This window comes from Falco cherrug, chromosome 14 (assembly GCF_023634085.1).
Source record: "Falco cherrug isolate bFalChe1 chromosome 14, bFalChe1.pri, whole genome shotgun sequence".
Taxonomy (NCBI): Eukaryota; Metazoa; Chordata; class Aves; order Falconiformes; family Falconidae; genus Falco; species Falco cherrug.
Window position 1 is genome coordinate 896,364 of NC_073710.1, and position 13,257 is coordinate 909,620.

The window sequence follows — 13,257 nt, forward strand, 5'->3', positions numbered from 1 at the left end:
TACAAGAATATCAAATGAGTTAAAAGCACCGGGGCAAAAATCAGGGCAGTGAGTGACTGATGAGAAGCAGAGCTTTGATCAGCTCATCGATAAGAGCCTGCTGGGGGTAATGGCTCCTGGCCCTGGGGCAACAGTTTCCCCGCTGATTTCAGTGGGGGCAAGGTGGTACTTGCAGCGCAGCTAGCGGTGCCCGCCATCCATTTGGAGTCTGATCTGCTCATCCCTACAGTAAAATGCTTTTGGTAATTTGATTTGCCTTCCTGATGCTAAATGCCAGGCAGCTGGGATGGGGGGGGATTGCCTGGCTCTGTTCTGAACGAGCCAGTGGCTGGGAATGCACAGCCGGCTTTGCTCTGGTGGGGTGTCTGAGTGTCCCCCGTGTGCAGCTCCCGATGCCGCCTGCCTGGGGTGGGTGTGCTAACCAGGCACCCCGTCATTTACTCCTCTAGAAAAGACTTTACAGAGGGGTTCGATTAAGGCATCAGCCAAAGCTGTGTCTGTGTCCCCTGGGGCTGGGGTGAGATGTAAAGGGAAACTGAGATTAGGCAGAGCTCTCTTGAATTGTAGTGCAGAGCTGGCATAGGCTGCTGAGGGCAGGGGTGGAGTTGTTAGTGCTTTGAAGTACCTGTGAAACATCTGAGGAACAGTTTGGGTGCAGAGCTGAGCCGGTTCTGGTGTGGGGAGATGGATCAGATGGCTTTTGAAGGGTGCATGTCCCCAGCCTTGGCCCTGTAAGGCTGTGGGAGCGGGTGAGAAATACAGCTGTACCCTACAGTCGCCTGGCATCGCAGCAATTACCGTGTCCAGCTTGTGAAGCATTTCCGCAGCGACTGACCGTTGATCACGTATGTGGTGAAGTCCTTTTGAAAACATACCTGAGCATCCCCTGCCAAGCTTCAACGAGGTCGCCGCGTTGCTGGCACTGGAGTTAGTGCTGTGGCACAGCTGGGTTCTCAGTGGTGCTTCCAATAGTCTGCGGTGGCGATTGAAGCAGGTTCCATTAGTGCTGTGATCCCTTGCGTGAAGCAACTCTGTTTTGGTGCCTTGGAATCAAAGCATCAGATAATTGTGGTGCTGCCAGCTTGCTGCGAAAGCGGGTGAATCAGTGGGCTTGTTTCTTCTTTGCAAGTTAACAACCCTGTGCAAGTCATGCTACTGGAATGAAAGGTCATGAAGGTAAAATGTACTATTATTACGTTATTGAATGCTACTGCAACAGTCCTAGAAAACAGCAGTTTTTCTTCTGCCGTGGGGATGGTGCTAAATGCGTTGTGCTGAGATTGTTTCTTTCCCTGCAGGATTATTTCCACGAGCTCATCTGCCTCACAGAAAGGGAGAAGTTTGTTGTGCCTATCCGAGCTATAGGTGCCCGAGCTATCCTGGACTTCCCCAACCAGCTGAACTTCTCAGCCTGTCCAGTCAAGTACAGCACCCAGAAAACGCTGCTGGTTCGCAACGTTGGTAATCGGGAGGCCCGCTACTGCATCAGCACACAGAGGTAGGGAGCTCATCTTTTTTTGTGCAAAACACTGTGGCGTGATAGTATAGTTGGGAAACAGCGACAAAAAGGAACCGGAGCACCTGAGCTGCCATGCTGCTGCCATGGCTGGAAATGGGCAGGGCACGTGGGTTTTGCTGTTGGTTATAGTGTTTTAAGCATGATGCAACCTCTGATGAAACTCTGCAAGCTGCAGAGTGGAGTTTTATAGCGCAAAGGTGTCTTCAGTGCAGAGTCATGCAAGACTGATTCTGTTAGATTGCAAGAGCAAATGTAGGAAGGCAGCTTGACTGCCCTCGGGCTGTGGAAGATCCTGCGGGGCAGACGACAGCTCTAGGAGCTCAGTTCCTGCAGACCAAAGGCAGTGTTAAGAAATGGGCAAGCTCTGAGCTGGTGGAAGAGACATTTAAGAATTTATCAGCAGCTTTGTCTAGAGTAGCAAGTGCAATCAGAGATTGTAGATCAAAGCAATTGGTATCGAGACCCTGAGAAAAACAGGGTGTGGTCCAGAACCTGGTTTTCCAGTAGGTTTGATCTGGTCCCTGGGATCCAATATTCTTCAGCAGAATGAGCTTGTAAGTGGAGATGAGCTGGCAGCGGCTTCAAAGCTGCACTACAGCCCCAAAGAGGAATGCCTTACAGTGGGGGCACAGGCCAAAGGTGCAGCAAATACCTGGTGCATGGGTTGGGAGCCTCTTGTAGAGCTTTCTCTCTCTCAGATCTCCTGGAAAGTGCCCTAGCATGCTGTAGTAGCTACCAGCAACCTCCTTGATCTTCAGTACCTTCTGAAATGAGTATGTGGCCCTGTTGGCCAAATATACGCGTTCCTTGGGAGGCCACAAGCACGTGGTATTTTGGCAGTCTCCTGGTCAAGTGCCTGACGTGTGCGGCACGGTGGACAGCCTGCACTGTTCCTGTTGGTCTCAGAAGACAGTCACTGGTTTTCCAGTTTGCTGAACTGGAGAGGGTAGTGCCATTTTGACACTGCACCTGCAAGGAAACCAGTTCAGCTGGCTGGTAGTTAGCTCAGAGTTGCTTGGTCTCAGAGGTGTTGGTGCAGGAGCTGAGGTCCAGAACACAGCAAAGACGTGCCGTCTGCCTTAGTGCACCTGAGTTGCTTCAGTTTCTTCCCCAGGAAAACAGGGGTCAAGAGAAGGCTCTTTCCTCTTTTTGCTGGGAAACGTGAGGGTCCAAGAGGCTCCTACCAAAGCCTGGCAAGGCTGTTGAAGCAGGCTTCCAGGATGCTATTCAAGCAGGCTGCTGCTTTTCACTGTGGAAATACGTAGGCAGGACCTTGTAAATCCCTGTACAGCTTCCCTCTGGGATTTCCAGATCTAGTCGTCACCACCAAAACAGATACCCAGTCGTGTCTGGCGTCTCTTGGCAATGTCCTTGCCAGCTATTCTGTTGAGTGATACAGCATGTGTTGAATCCTGCTTGATACGGATTTTATGCTGAACTTCAGCAATTAAATTTTTGAGTCCTGATTTGCAACAGAGAGATGGGAAGTGTTACAAAAGCTTTATTTCATATGACACACAAAAAAGTAGAATTCTGAATAACTGGATTGTGTGTGTGCAGAGATCAAAAGCTGGTAAGATTTCCCATGTCAGCTGAAGGCATCAGTCATCTCTTCCATTTCATTATGAATTTTTGAAAGCCAGTTTGAAATTTCAAACTGATTATTTAAATCTTTGAGTATAAGCAGTGTTTTATTCTAATGAAGTCGTCTCCACTTTGATTCAAATTTCTTTTTGAATACTCTGAAGTTCCTGTGTTTCTGCTCTTTTTATTTTTTTTTTTTGCTTTAAGTGTTCAGCAAAATGTCATAATGAATTCTTCATTGGGAACTTTCTTAGAGGTTGAGTTCCTCCAGTGCCTGTCTGTCTACCATCTGCTTGCATATATGCACAAATGTATAGGAAATATGAGAAATTTGGGGACTATGTGAAATGGAATTGGGCTGATTGAGAAGAGAAACTCAGAATAACTTTGGAAGGGACCTCTGGAGATCATCTAGGCAAACACAGCGCTCAAAGCAAGACCAGTGTCAAAGTTCAGTCGGGTGTGCACACAACATGAGAAGTAAGATCGGGTAATACCAGCCTTGCTCTGTCCTCCTCCAGGCTGTGCAAAGCCCTTTATCCCAGCATCTCCCTGTATGTCCTGTGCTGCAGCCTCTAAGCTCCCTTTCCGTAGAAAGGCTTTTGTGCCCTCCAGCCTGTACTGCCAGGGATTCTTCCACCCCAAATACAGGTGTTTGCATTTCCCATCCCTCGGCTGCATGCAGTTCTGCTGTGTCCCAGTGAATGGCAGCCCAGCCCTCCAGTATCTGGACCGTAGTGCCCCAAGCTTGTATCCCCCACTCAGAATCCAAGTGTTCCCCCCTCTTGACCAGGTCAGCACGTCCCCTTGCAGCCTGAGAGCAGAACCCCTACGTTCTTTCTCCCTGTGCGATGAGGCCATGGTGTGCCAGGAGCGGTTCTTCCAGCGAGTGCTGGGGACTGCACTGTGTGACAGTGGGTTCCCTGCTGCTTGTGCTGTGAGCAGTTGCCCAGGTACCTGCCCCGAGGTCCCAGGTGAGCTCAGTGGCTCCAGCAACCCCAGCAGAAAATAAGTGGCCTCCCAGCTGGCATGACAAGTAGGCTGGAGAGTCAGAGCAGTACTAGTATAAATATAGAAAGTCTCTTCCTGTCATTCTCGTCGTTAAGGCTGGATAACGAGTTTCTTCTCCATGGCATTCGGGGAGATAAATGTCATTCCAGTAAGTTTCAGTTGAAAATGGTGTCTGGAAGCAGATCTCAGCGCAGCACTGCCTTTTCCTGACGTTACAGACCTTGTGCTATGCTGTGCTATGGGGTCAGAGAGGATCCGTCTGAGAAGATACATTAAGGAATGTCCCATCAGGCTCTGGAAGCTCAGGCAATGATGCTACAAGGTGCAGTGCTAGGAGCCCCCTGTAGTACCCATATACGACATCGAGGTGTGGGATTGGAGAGTTACCACAGGATGTACAAGGACAGGACAACAGAGCCGAGGTGCAGGGAAAGAGGGAAAGAGAGAGCTTGTGAGATGCTGCTGACTCTGTGCAGGATGTTTCCAGTACAGAGGTGGTGTCTTGGATGCTTTGACCTAACAGACTGTGTTTACTGGAATGGTTATGGTGCTTGACTTTGGCTTTTATACCATTACTAAAAAATAATGTATGCCAAGATTAAATGACCTTTAGTTTTTTTCCTGCAATAGGCCTTAGCTGACAGATGGGGCAATGCAAACACTGGTAATTTTACTGTCTGTCTGGGGGTTGGAGGCAACTTGTAATGAAATAAATTCTCAGAAACTCAAATGATTTTATAATGCAAATTAAGGCACCAGTGGACTAAAAAGTTCTTGGATTGTAGAAGAGAAGCATACCGTGGGACTTGAAGTATGTTGCAGCCTTCTCACACGCTGCACTGACTAAACTTATGGTTGCAGGAGAGAAGGCAGAGTGATAGTAGGAGAGCCTGGGCCACAGAACTGTCAGCTTTGTTCACTTGTCAGTTGTGTTTCTGACTTGTCAGGAGTATTTTGCCGGTGGTATCCTCATGGGACTTAACTTTTGCCCAGCTGTCAGGATGGGGAGCTGATGCCTGGTGAAGGCAAGCAAGATGTAAATGCCAGAACAGATCCCTATGAAATTTCTTACTAGTCTGGTGTTGCTCCCTTTCTGCAGGGCAGTAACGGGCAAGATCTCAGCAGATTCTGGCGGGAAGGTCTCCCTCAGGCTGGGGCGGCTAGATGAGTTTATACAAGCTGGGGATTGCAAGGCACCGTTGGGAGATCTGGACCTGTGACAGTTTAGATGTTGTACAACAAAGCAAACGTACAAATGGACATAGTTAAAAAGGATGTCAGAAGAGAAGCTGTTAAAAAACCTCCAAACCTTATCTTTCCTGTTTTTTCAGGAGCAGTAGTGATTCACTAACAGGGTAGATCTAACAGGACAAGAATTATCCTAAAGAACAGCTCACAATTAATGGAGAGAAGGCCAGAGTTTAGCCTGCCAGCTTCATCTCTTGGCAGTGGTTTTCATTTGGCTATTAGTGTGTCAGAGACGTTGCCTTAGCATCTCTTATCTGTAGGCTGCAGGGAACAGCTTAGTGATGTGGACTGAAATTCAGAGTTCAGTTTAAGCATGGAGCTTACATCCCTCTGGGTCTTGGAGAACCAGGTCTACGTGAGGGATACCAGGCTCCCGCGACAGCAGTAACAAAGTTGTCCCGTGGGTACAGCGTGGGGTGGGAGGCAGGAGGTGCGGTGTCTGACTTGTGCTCTGTTTCTCAGTCCTGAGAATGAGTCGTGACCTCGGTGGGATCCTCTTCTTCTGATAATGTGAAGATAGGAAGATACCTTCTTTCTTGGCTGTCCCCTGAAGTCATCCTCGGGAGTGTTATTCCCATCCCAGCTATCTGAGGGCAGGGGTATGCAGACAAGGGGATGGGATGGGAGGTGGTGCTGAAGTGTGGCCCTTAACCAGCAGCTTTTCTGTTCTGGCCATGTTTCTGGGGGGGAAAAACAAAAGAAAGGAAAAAAAAAAAAAAAAGGTGGGGGGAATTTTTCTGTGCCTTTCCCACAGCAGGCAGTGATGCCAGCCAAGCACCAACAGAGCCCTGCCCAGTATAACCAGGCACAACCCCCAGTGCAGGTGCAGGGCCATGTAGAACAATCCAGTTCTGAGGCTGGCGGGGCCTTGGCTTTCCTCCTCCCTCCCAGGTGTCTCAGGTCCAGCACGTAAACATTGCAGGCCCAGTGCTTCCCCATTAGTCACTGGTGATGTTCTTGCTGTTGTCATGGGAGCAGGTCAGGCCCCTAATTGCAGCAATATCTCCTTAATGAGCAGGAACTCCAGCAATTTCATCAGCTGTCACTACTTCCATGAATGAAGCTCAGCTCGTGCATGGCTCCAGTTTTTCTCGTTATTTTTGTGTGCTGCATTCCCTAATCACTGGGAAACTCTTTGGAAGGTGTTTTTGAGGTGACAAATTGACCACCAGCAAAGCACTAAAGCCAATAACTTTTTTCTCTAAGTGAGGCTGTACAGGAGCCACAAAGCCCAGCTGCTGTTGTGCAGGAGCGTGTTGCATCTGACTTTTCCCTAAGCGTTAAAGGATTGAATTATGTGTCAGCCGAGAGCTGTTTACCTGGCCACAAATCATAATTGCTTGTGTTAAATCCAAAGTACACCAATACCTTTTCATAGTTATTTCCAACACATTGCACAGAATTCCTCCAGCGGGCCAAGCAAACAGTTACCAAGCTTGGATTACAACCCGGAGCCCCAGATTGCATTGCTTGTGAATACACCAAAACCCTCCTGTTAAACTTGCCTCGATATGCTCCTGTTGATGGTGCTTCATTTAGCTAGAGATTTAATTGTTCAGGCTGTAAATGGGATACTCCTTTTGTGTCTTGTTTCCTTGTTATTGTATCACTCTAATGTGCCTTTGCACTCCTACAGATTTTTCTTTGCTTAGAGCAGCTTTCACTGAAACGCTGATAAAACGTGCCCTTTCTTAGGCAAAACCAGGATGCTTTCAAGGTAAAAAAAAAGAAAGAAAAAAAAAAAGGAAAAAAGAGAGTCGAATTCTGCAAGTTAAACTCCAGTTATTCTCTGGTCTTCAAGAAGAAATTCTCTTCTCCCTGTCTGATTTCCAGGCTGCAATCTCACTGGGACAGGCATTGCCTTGACATTTGTATCTCTTGAGGTGTATAGGTGGCAGGAAAAGACAGATTCTTGAGGAAGTCCGTGTCAAGCTGTGCATGCAAATAACCCTCACCATCTCCGTGCTCTTCAAAAACCCTCCTCCGATCGTATCACTAGCAGTCAGACCCTTGAGCCTTGCTGCAGAGAACGGGATGCAGGGTATGGGGGAGATGAGGTCGTTTTATAGCATAGGATGTTCTGAGGGCTGGAGCTCTTCAGGAGTCGAGTCGGTGGCTCAGTCTCTGATACTGTCTGTTCTCTTTTTCTTCTGCTGACTGTGGTTTGTTTGCTTCTTGCTTGCACAGGTGAGCTGAAGTGAACGAGACAGCCAAAGGAACATAGTCCCCAAATCTCCCACAATAATCCTGATGTGCCTCTCTGTGTTGCAGCCCTTTCTCTGTTGATCCCTCTGCTGGGACCCTTGGGATTGGTGATGCCGTGCAAGTAACGGTGGACTTCCACCCACAGAAGACGGGTGATTATTCCAGACCCCTGACAGTTCACTATGACACAGGTAAGTGCTGGACACTGCATGGTGCCCACGCTCTGCGTCCTTCAAAACAGAGCCCATTCAAAGCAGAAGACTGTTAAACTTGCTTTGCAGACTCCTTCTAAACCCTTTTCTTTCAAAACCTCTGCATGTTTTGGTGCTTCAAGTGAGCAGGTTAGGGGCAAAGGCTGAGTGTGCCCTTGTTCTGTGTGGCTGCATGCTGGTCTCTCCCTGGGGGACGCTGGTGTCAGCACGGTGCTCTCCACCCAGCACCCCCCATGCCTGTCATCTACCATCATTCCCTGTTGTCTGAGCCACCTTCATTCCCTCTCCAGGTGTACCTCCCCTGTCCCAGCTTTGCTTCAAAGGAAAGTGACAAATAATCAGTGTTTAGGGGGTCTTTTAAAGTGGATCCCCTCAAGCAGGAATGAGTTTTTTTGGAATCCTGTTTTGCTGGGAGTTGCTGAGTTGGAGGCAGGAGGATCAGTGATTCTCCATTACGGTGTGCATATGCATGTGTGAAGCTTTATTCCTCGACAGCGCTATGTTTAAAGCGTACGTGGGAATGTGTGCCTCTCAGACTGGCTCCAATGCCCGCTGTCTCTTACACATCTGTCCCCTGTACTGCTTCTCCGTTTTTGTTGCTACAGACCCTTTTTCTTTGTTTTTGCCCTCTACCCATCTACATCCCACAGCTCACGACATCAGGACTAGCACAGCCAGGACTTGAGGGCTCTTGGGGTTTGGCAGTAAGAGCTCGCTGCCTCCTGAGATGGGTATAAAATTTATATTAGGGTAGGAGACAGAAACACTGTCAGCTTGAAGCGTTACTCAAGAGTAAGTGGGAAAAATCTTTAGAAGAAGGTGTGACGATAAAATGCTTCTGTCGGCCTTGGCTCAGCAGGGGTATGTTGTGGTGCCCAACAAGGCGCTTTCCCAGCTGCATGAATGCATTTGGCCTGTGTTTGCTCTCGCCTGAGAGGGAGGTTTGGTTTGTCCCTGTTCCTCAGCGTTGGTCCTGGGAAGCGTGATGTCCTAACCGAGGTGATACTGTGTGCTGCTTTAGCCCAGCAAAGAGCATTTTAGTTGTCTTGAGTTTGTAGAAGTTACAAAGGCACCTGTATCTTCCAAACGCTTCTGTAGCCTTATGGCTTATTGCAGTTTTGTCTTAATATTTTTCAGTTAATGACATATTCACAGAGAATGGTTTATGCTCGCTCAGAGAAGTTTATTGGTTTGGGTAACAGTTTCTTGAAAGAATTACTGAAATGTCAGCTAGGGAAGCACAACAATTGCCCTATTTGTATGCCTATAGAGAATCTATAGGCTAAAACTCAGAGGGCTAGATTTTTCTCTGGGGCAGGTGGGTAGTTACACTAGAGATCAGGGCTGTAGGGTTTATACTTTGTGACGGAACAGAGTGAGTGAATAATCAGGGCCAGGATCTTCGTGGCTTGCTTTGAAAAACCTGAGTCTTGTTCCTACTGAAATGACCGGTTCCTGCATGGTTAATCTTTGCAAAAGTGATTTGTGTGGCTGGGCCACGGAATCAAGCCATCTGCTGGTGATCTCCCAGGAACATGTGCAGCTCCCTGGGAGACGAACCCAGGATTTCATTCTTGCCTGCCAGTACAATGCTGCAGTTTTTTTTTAAATAAACTACGAACTGGGAAGGAGAGCAAGGGGATAATTAAGGGATTCTCTCTAGCTTTGAAGCCTACAAATAAGTAAAAGGCTGCTGAGATTAATTGCTAAAGTGAAACAGAAACATGTAATCAATCAGTCTTAAAAGCTGCTTCTCGCAGGGGTAGTGCAGAGCAGCAGGCAATGTTAGCTGAGCTCGTGTGGCGAGCCCTGGCTGATGTGTCCGGCACTACAGCAGGCTCCCTGTGACTCACCTAAAAAGAGCAGCTGGGTCGCTCTTTTGGAGTCACCCACAGACTGTTTATTGTGGAACAGAAGCGCTAAGAGCAAAAGAGCAGTTTGAGGTGCTGGGAGGCATTTTCCTGGCTTTGCTGTGTATCAGTATTGACTTGCTCGCAGGCAGCAGTAGTTCTCAATGGATCACACCATTGTTAGAGTGACTTACGCAGGACCAGGTGCATGTTGCATTACTTTGAGTTTTGCTGAGGCTAGGTCAGATCTGCCCCTAGCCTTGCTTAAGCAGGCATGGTTCTCTTGCATGTGAATAAGGCTGCTTCCCCTTTTTTTCCCCTTGCGTATGATTTGCTTGATTTAAGTGGCATGTCCTTTAGACTGGTTAGGAGTACAGGTACTGTCCCCTGGATAGACTGTGTGTGCTGGTGTCCTGTTGCTACAAACGTGATGGATGAGTGTGGAGCAAATGTCTTTGCTGCTATGAGCATAATGATTTGCAATGAAAACTTGTCCTTCAGTGCTTTACATGCCTAAACTCCTCCATTTCCCCTATGTATGTGTGTGTGGGTGTGAAAAATCCCAGCTCATAGTGAAATGGGCGTGACTTGGGCTGTTGTGGGCCCCAGCACATCCCTGTCCAGCACCTTAACATCAGATTATGGTACTGGAAGGGGTTTCTGAAGCCGTCGTACAGGTTTGGAAAACGTTTCAGTGCCACTGAAAGTTCTGTCGGTCACTTGGCCCTTCCCAGGTGATGTTTAGCCCACCCTGCATGGACTGTGTGGATGTGGGAAAACAAGTTTATGGAGGTAAGCCCTAGTCTGAACCAAGTCAGTATTCATAAAGTTTAGATATTCTTTCAGCTGTCAAGCCATGCTCAAGTGAGATGATGGCCAAGCTGCTTGCCCTGAGTGCTGCTGTTTGTACACCAAACCCAGTTTGCTGCACTAATAACATTTATTGCAACCTGCCAGCAATACAGCAGCTCGGTGTGGGAAGGTGAGCTTTGCTCAGGGGCACGTGGCTGAGGAGATGCATGATGGGTTCCCAGAGCTGTGCTGGAGGTGTAAAACAAATTCACCTGTCCGACAGCATCCAGAAACAATTCTGTCTACGGCAGGTGCTCCATGGAGGTAGAGGAGGCTGCCAGAGACAGGAGGTGCCGGAGAGATGCTTGGAGTTGTGGGAGGAGAATCACTTCTCTGCTTGGAGCTCCCTAAATCTTGACTCCCGTTAGACTCCTGTTTCCAAAGAGTACCTAGTATAATATGATGGGTGGCCTTCAAGGTGCAGGACCGGATTTTGTGCCTGTATGTAGGTGCCTGTGTTGCCCACTGGCCCTTGTGGCAAGGCGCTACAACACGCTTCTAGCCCAGGGGATCTGTGGTGCGGCACTGAAATTCCTCTGTGCAGTTTTTCCCCATTGGTTGCTGCATCCCTTGGGATCTCTCTGTCAGCACAGGAGCCTTCAGTAATTAGCAAAGCACCACTGAGCTTGTGCATGGCTGACAGACGCTATATATTGAGATGCTTTTCTTGCTGTCAGTAATAAAAGTAATTATGCAAATGGCTTTCTTTCAGTAACTCTGTGAGTCTAATGCAGAAGCAAAAGCCTGGGGGCAGGATCTCGCCCTCTTTGAGGGGGGAGATCAGAGCCCGTACCCACAGGAGAATTTTAGGAGACAGCATAGCCAAGAGGGGAGGCAGCCCTCAAGCAGGAATGGCTGTTCCATTACTCTTGTGTCTCCTTTTGGTGCAGAGCCCCAGAAAGCGTTTCCCCAGAAGAGGTAACATGTGGCTCAGGAGTAGTTCTCAGTGGTTTTATTCCCACTGGAAGCCTCTGGCCTTGTGCTAAAAGCCTGCTGAGGAACCATCTGGGTGTTTGGCAGATGAATACTGTGTTTTCCCTCAGCTTCCTCCACAACTTAGGGGAGGGCTGACAGCTGCTGAGCAGGAGCTGTGCTAAAGGAAATCTCGGCTTGTTTGCTGTGGATGGCAGACCCAGGCTCAGAGCATCCTTTGTGGTTCTGCACACCCAGGGCACAGATGGGGGAGCTCAGCCTTGGCTCCTCAATTGCTTATTTCAAGAACAGGTAGTAGATGTGAGCAGGGTCTGCTTTTGGCTCTGTAGTTGTCATGGGATTGAGTTTTCCAGCGCTGGCTTAGTTACTGTCCCCATAGGAAGTGGATGAAGTCATGTCTCCCCTGCTGAGCCCTGGGAGCAAAACTTGCTCTCTGCCAAATTCAGGTTATTCCTGTATAGCAGGAGAGAGCAGCTAAATGGGCTTCTTCAGTGCAGCGTGCTGGGAGCTGGAGATGATGTGGAGCAGAGCTTGCCTTGCCCTGGGTCAGGAAGGCGTCTGGCTGCTTGTTCCCCTGCCCCTGAGCTTTGCTGCCTGGCCCTGACAGCAGGGGGTCCCCAGCACTGTTTCCTCCCCATTGCTGCTTGCTAGGTGTGGGGCAAAATGCCATCAGCCTCGTAGAATCATAGAATGATGGAGGTTGGAAAAGACCTTGAAGATGACCAAGTCCAACTTACCCCCAGATTGCCAAACCCACCCCTAAACCGTGTCCCGAAGCACCACATCTGGGTGTCTGTTCAACACATCCAGGGGTGCTGATTCCAGCCTGCAGAGTGGAGAAGCAAGCCCTGCCGAGTCTCCTCCCCGGCAGGGTCCCGCCAGCCCCCCAGTCCCGAAGGCTGGCCAGCAGCTGCTGCTTAGGCTGCCCGCACGCGGGGGGCTGCTGCAGGGGGGTTTGGTACTGAGCAGTGGAGGGCTCCTGGGATGTGTGGTTTGGGTTGGTCAGCAAGCGTGATGAGCTGGCCTCGAGCTTCCCCTTCCTCTAAGCCAGCACCTACACTTGCAGGATAGATAAGATTTCCTTAGGGCAACGTAAGCCTAAAAAATCATAACAAAAAAGACATAATTGCTGAGTAGATCTGGAAGACCTGGCTGGGGATCATTGTGTTTAGTGTGGCGGCAATGCTCAGGGTGGCAGGGGATATCAGAAGAGGATCTGGGTCTTCTGCCCTACGCAGGGTGCCCGGAGCCACTGCCCTGAGGTGCCTCTGCCCTTCTCGGTCTAACCACAGGCAGCTTCTCTGTGCTGCAGCAGCCTCTGGAGCGGTGGGTGATAACCGCCAGCTTGAGAAAACACCGAGGTTTCATCACAAAAGGGGGGAAACAAGGCATGAGATGGCAGGAACCATCAAGGCCTATTGAACCATGATTAATTAGGGAGCTGCTGTGGAGCTCTTCAGTCACCTGTGGCACGACAGTGAGTTGATGTGATGTGTCGGAGCCCTTTGGTGAAGATGATGGGCAACTACAGAACCGGGTGTGCTCGGCTGGCAGCAGGGCAAGCACGGCCTGTGCATCTCTGCCACGGTGGGAAACTGTAGTAGGGGCTGCATCGCGTTGCAAATGGGCTGAGGGCAACTGTCAGCGGTGCTGGTGACTGCTCAGCTCCTGCATGCATCAGCACGGGGTTGCCAGCCGGGAATGTCGATGTGTTGGGATGCTGAATCCCTTTCTTCAGCTGAAATTGCTGCTGACCTTAGCTGAATCAGCTTACTTTGGTAAATGAGGCGCCTCGGCGAGGGCTTGGCGGTGTGTTAGTGGCCACTGTACGCATGCAGGAGCT

At 49.4% G+C, this 13,257-nt stretch overlaps 1 protein-coding gene across 1 annotated transcript in view; it reads left to right on the plus strand.

The window, feature by feature from the left end:
- Positions 1-13,257, plus strand: part of LOC102047281 (hydrocephalus-inducing protein-like) — an 85,115-nt gene that overhangs the window by 33,300 nt on the left and 38,558 nt on the right. The window contains exons 8-9 of the mRNA XM_055726534.1: positions 1,299-1,498; positions 7,634-7,758. Of these exons, the coding sequence (XP_055582509.1) occupies positions 1,299-1,498; positions 7,634-7,758 (325 nt within the window). The remainder of the gene's footprint in view (positions 1-1,298; positions 1,499-7,633; positions 7,759-13,257) is intronic.